Source organism: Neoarius graeffei, chromosome 4 (assembly GCF_027579695.1).
Source record: "Neoarius graeffei isolate fNeoGra1 chromosome 4, fNeoGra1.pri, whole genome shotgun sequence".
Taxonomy (NCBI): Eukaryota; Metazoa; Chordata; class Actinopteri; order Siluriformes; family Ariidae; genus Neoarius; species Neoarius graeffei.
In genome coordinates, this window is record NC_083572.1 from 6,852,861 (window position 1) to 6,858,860 (window position 6,000).

The window sequence follows — 6,000 nt, forward strand, 5'->3', positions numbered from 1 at the left end:
GGTATTTCACCATACAGACCTCCCAGCTGGGAAATAACATATGTATTTTATGTACGGTAACTAGGTTTATTGATTGATTGATTGCAAAACACATAGGAAGTTTGGTTCAGACCTCAGATGAACCTTTTAAATCAGACCTGGGCATTTTACGGCCCGCAGGCCGCATCCGGCCCTTTGGTTCATTCTGACCGGCCCGTGTAAGGTTAATGAGAAATTACAAAATAAACATATTTTCTAATTTTATCTCGTGCATGGACTGAATGTGCATTTGCTTTTATTTTGAAGTTGTGTTCAACAAAAACATGCGCGCGACATGAAAATGACATGAAATCCCACGAAACCTAATCCCGCGATAACTACTTCCGTAATTTGTCCAGACCAACCACAAACTTGTACGTCATCCTTCAAACGGTCCAGCCAATCACATCGTGTGACGTCACCAGCAGGCGCCGGAGCCGATCTCCGGCGAAAAGCACCAAATGAGGTGATTAAACTACAAATGTGGGCATCATTATTATAATATGATGTATTTTGCTTGATATTTGGAGTAGAAAGAAAATATTGTGATGTCTTTATTGTGTTTTGGGGTGAATGTGACTGAAAAAAAAAAAAAAAAATGGTACAAACGTTCACATTTTGTTAACCATTGTTTTGGGAAATTTGATTGAATAAATGACATTTTTTGTAAGGCAACCTCGTTTTTTCCATACTCTTACCAGTCTTAGCAGCTTGTAAAAACAATGTTATTTATTGCTTTATATAAAGAAATACAATTAATATTATGCAGAATTTAGTTCAGCCTTTTGGTCCGGCCCTCCACAAAATTTTCTGTTTCTCATGTGGCCCCACGGAAAAAATAATTGCCCACCCCTGTTTTAGATCTTGTCCAAACAAACAACCAAATTTCTGAACAATACAGTCAGTCATTCAGTTCTTTCTTGGTCTAAAGATTCACGTGTGCATGAAATACCCATGAACTTACCATCCTTGCGATGGTACATGATCTCCACTTTCCTCTCCTCTGACCCGAGCAGAGCCTGCGCTATCTGCGCGACGGCGTGCCGCTTGGTCAACTGGCCGTGCAGGAAGTCGCACGTGCACGGCTTCTGCATGATGTCCGGCCGAGAGAAGCCCGTCATTTCGCAGAAGCCGTCATTGCAGAAGATGATGGCGCAGTTCTGCACACGTGCGTTTGCAATCACAAACTTCTTATCTGTGGAGGCAGGCATGAAGAAGGAACTGTTAAGAGTGTAGTGACGATGAAGACTAATTAAGAGTCTTTGATAAGATCCGGAACCTTCTTAATCCTTTGCATGAATGTCTGGCTGTTTTCCGGCACCCTTTTTTTTTATATGCATGCATTTATTTAATCGTGAATATACAGTACCAGTCGAAAGTTTGGGCACACCTAATTCAATGTTTTTTCTTTATTTTTATTAATCAAGAGTTACTTCATGTCTGAAAGTAATGATGGATGTCGTTTCTCTTTACTTAGTGGAATGGTTCTTGACATAATATGGATGGATTACTCGAGTCATGGATGGAATAGGGCTAGTGACTGGATTTTTATTATTTACTAAATTGCACTAATTAGCTTTTGACGAGGTTAATGAAAAGCATTCCAGGTGACTACCTCATGAAGCTGGGTAAGATAACGCCAATAGTATGCAAAGCGTCATCAAGGTAAACGATGGCTACTTTAAAGAATCTAAAATATGAAACATTTTGGGAGGTTTTTCCCCCCACACTTTTTAACTTTACCACATAATTCCATATACGTTAGTTCATAGTTTTGAGGTCTTCAGTACTATAGAAAATAACCCCCCCCAAAAAAAAAAACCTATGAATGAGTACCATAGAGAAGAGTAGAGGAGGTGTGTCCAAACTTTTGAGTGCTACTGCATAGGCTTACTGTATATAATATAAAATCTGCTTAAAGTGCATATCACGGGTAAATTCAGGAGCAAGATCAATGGAATTCTCCTATTTTATATTAAACTTTGGTCAAATATCTGTCACATTCTGCATTCTCTGCTATTTTTTTTTTTTACCTTGCGCAATACCAGAAAAATTCATTTGAACTGAAGCCATTTGAGGCGAATTGGTCCGCCTCTGAAAAAACTTGGCGTTTGGATTTCCCGGCAAACATTGATTTTCGTGACGTCGCGTACGGGACGCCTCCCTCTGAATCCTACGTCAGCGCTGGTTTGTTTATGAGAAAACGACCTGGTGGTTTTCTGCAAATTTCTTCAACGTTATCGCGTAATTATTAAAATGGTTAACAGATGTATCGGAGGAGGGTGTAGCAACACCAATCTTGATGGGATTAGTACTCATCGTTTCCCAATGAGAGAGAAATGGGAGCGCTTGGTCTACACAGGCTGTGCACTGAAACCGTGCAAAGCTCTCGCAGCCTGCTGGCGCTTCCGCAGGTAACGTCACGAATCTGGCTCCAGACTCCATTCCAGACGCATTGTTATTTTATTTTTTTCTGCTGTAGACAGATAGCCTTGTACAAAATTACCCTTCTGGATGAGTGTATAAAGGGACAGACTTTCATATAAAAAGAAAAAAAGAAATTGGTCCAGAATATGCACTTTAACCATCTATGAAAATAAATGCCAAGTCTGGTTTCCAGGTAACCTTACAGACACACCATTATTTTAATAATAATAATACATAAAAAAAAAAAATCACAACCACAACTGCGTCGTTACATTAATAAAGCTAATAATTAATGCATCATGATATCAAACTGGAGCTTTAACAATACAACTGAAATGAATAAAGAATAATATTTGTCTTTGACGCGCGCGCACACACACACAGATTCTTAAAGAATTACATAAACAAAAAACATCTTATTAATGCCTCAACATGTGTAAAGTTGAGATATTGTCAGGGACCAATTTTAAACATCTCAGACCTGGACTGTTTTAAATGCATTTAGTTTTGTAGATAACTTTTCACAGATCCGAGACACAGGAAATGAGCGTGTGCACACAATGGTGCTTTAAAAAAAAAAAGACATTAATATGCATTCATTAACAAACTCTAATAATATGAGCTAGCTAATTATCCGGCTAATTAGGTCACGTGCATGCAGATTATGCAAAACAAAAGGAACACAGAGTGCTGGTACTGTACTGTACTTTGCGCATGGCTCCGCGTTAGCGCCATGTGCGCGTGGCTCCGTTTGTAAACAGAAAATAAACGCAGAATCAAAGCAGCGCGAGTCCAAACAGCACAGTGATCCGGCGGAAGCAGATGAAAACAGGATGGATAAATAAACGGTAGCCATCAATCCGCAGCTGCACTCGGAACAGTCTGAGAACAGCCCGGCGCACCATGTTTACATTTAAATGACACCGTAAATCACGAGCAGTACAGATTAGAGGTCATCTGTGCAGCGCGTGACACCGACTGCTCGGTAACGGAAATGACATTGACACTTACTCTGACCCTCGAATTTGCGGATAATGATCCCCAGGAAGGTGTTCTGCGGCGCGACGTGACCCCGCCGCACCGGCATGATGATCGCGTGCGTGCGGAATCCAACCGAGCCAAACGAGGCGGGGTGTGTGTGTGTGTGTGTGTGTGCGCGCGCTTGTTTTACGAGCGGCGCACGGACGCACGGAGACCTCCGTCACAAATCGTCATTCCGGTAGAATGTGTTTGCATGTGTGTGTGTGTTTCCGAATTTTCACGGCTGGTCTTTCCCGCGTGTCGCTCTGATTACGCAAGAAACCGGGGCAGCACGCGACCACGCGTGCGGCTGCAGGCGCACGCACATCACTGAGCGAAGGACGCGCGTGGAGGAAACGGCGGAACGGCGAACACACCGCATGTCAGAACCGCTGGAGTACGCTGGATGCAGACGCGCGCGCGCGCCGACAGCTGACAATCAGTTTAGTGACGTCGGTTCGCCGTCCGGTCGCGCGCGAGGAAACTGTATCTGAGACCGGAGCGTCCAGTAGCTCGGAGCACGTGGGTGGGCCGGCCGGCCTGCCTTCTCTCTCTCTCTCTCTCTCAACCTTCAGGCGTATCGGTGACACACCGACAGGGGCGGAAAAGCCCAGCGGATGTCGTTAACCGGATTAAGTCCGGTCAGTCAGCTCGAAGTGTCCGCTGCAATGATATTAACAACTCGGATCTTAGAACAAACCCTGATTTTAGGTTCAGGTGCAATCATATGATATACTGATTAAAGAAGAAAGATGGCACCCAAAGCCTTCAGGGGAATAAAAATGGTCTCAGGCGAAGGTTGCGCTACACTGCAAAAACTGGCTCTCTTCTATTCAGACCAAAAAAAAAAAAAAAACTTTTTGATCTTGTTTTAACTTTTTGATCTTGTTTTCAGAGCGATATACTAAGCAATAGCAGATTGTGTAAAATTATTAATCTTGTTTTGAGAATCTCAAAAAATTAGAATACCATGAAAAAAAGTTCTTTTTTTCCCATAATTTAATTCAAAAAGGTAAACTTTCATATATTCTATATTCATTACATGTAAAGTGAAATATTTAAAGCCTTTTTTGTTCTATTTTTGATGATTAAATGATTTCTTGTTGAGAGAAAATATCTTTAATATGGGTGAATTTATCTATTATTTCTTATTAGAAGTTCTCAAATGTAAGATTATTCAGCTTACTTTGAGACAAATTTCAAGCCTTACATTTTCTTATTCTATTGGCAGATAATTTTGCTTCTTTCTAGAATTGAATGCTTAAAATGAGCAAAATTATCTGCCAATAGAATAAGAAAATTTAAGGCTTGAAATTTGTCTCAAAGTAAGCTGAATAATCTTACATTTGAGTTCTAGTAAACTTCTAATAAGAAATAAATTCACCCATATTAAAGATATTTTCTCTCAACAAGAGATCATTTTTTGCAGCGTAGCTCATGAAAATCAGAAATCCAGTATCTGAAATTATTAGAATATTCCCTAAGATCAATCAAAAAAAGGATTTACAATATAGAAATGTCCAACTTCTGAAAAGTATATTCATTTATACACTCAGTACTTGGTTGGGGCTCCTTTACCATGAATTACTGTATCAATGCGGTGTGGCATGGAGGTGATCAGTCTGTGGCACTGCTGAGGTGTTATTGAAGCCCAGGTTGCTTTGATAGCAACCTTCAGCGTATCTGTATTTTTGGGTCGGGTGTTTCTCATCTTCCTCTTGACAATACCCCATAGATTCTCTATGGGGTTCAGGTCAGGCAAGTTGGCTGGCCAATCAAACACAGTAATATCATGGTCAGCAAACCATTTGGTAGTAGTTTTGGCACTGTGGGTAGGTGCTAAGTCCTGCTGGAAAAGGAAATCAGCATCTCCAAAAAGCTCGTCAGCAGATGGAAGCATGAAGTGCTGTAAAATCTCCTGGTAGATGGCTGTGTTGACTTTGGACTTGATAAAATACAGTGGACCAACACCAGCAGATGACATGGCACCCCAAATCATCACAGACTGTGGAAACTTCACACTGGGCTTCAAACACCTTGGATTCTGTGCCTCTCCACTCTTCCTCCAGACTCTAGAACCGTGATTTCCAAATTAAATGCAAAATGTACTTTCATCTGAAAAGAGGACTTTGGACCACTGAGCAACAGTCCATTTCTTTCTCTCCTTAGCCCAGATAAGACACTTCTGACATTGTCTCTGGCTCAGGAGTAGCTTGATATTAGGAATGCGAAAGTTGTATCCCCTTTCTTGAAGATGTCTGTTCGTGATGGGTCTTGATACACTGACACCAGCCTCAGTCCACTCCTTGTGAAGCTCTCCCAAGTTCTTGAATCAACTTTTCTTGACAATCCTCTCAAGACTGCGGCCATCCCTGTTGCTTGTGCACCTTTTCCAGCCACCCTTTTCAGCAATGACCTTTTGTGGCTTACCCTCCTTGTGGAGGGCATCAGTGATCATCTGGACAACAGTCAAGTCAGCAGTCTTCCCCATGATTGTGGTTGTGTGTACTGAACTAGACCGAGATACACTGTGTT

General features: G+C 41.5%; 1 protein-coding gene across 1 annotated transcript in view; it reads right to left on the bottom strand.

Annotated features, from left to right (window-relative positions):
- Nucleotides 1-3,532, bottom strand: part of kcnh7 (potassium channel, voltage gated eag related subfamily H, member 7) — a 126,774-nt gene extending 123,242 nt beyond the window's left edge. Inside the window, exons 1-2 of the mRNA XM_060918734.1 lie at nt 3,457-3,532; nt 983-1,213 (exon numbers count right to left, since the gene is read on the bottom strand). Coding sequence (XP_060774717.1) covers nt 983-1,213; nt 3,457-3,532 — 307 coding nt within the window. The remainder of the gene's footprint in view (nt 1-982; nt 1,214-3,456) is intronic.
- Between the last annotated feature and the right edge of the window lie 2,468 nt (nt 3,533-6,000).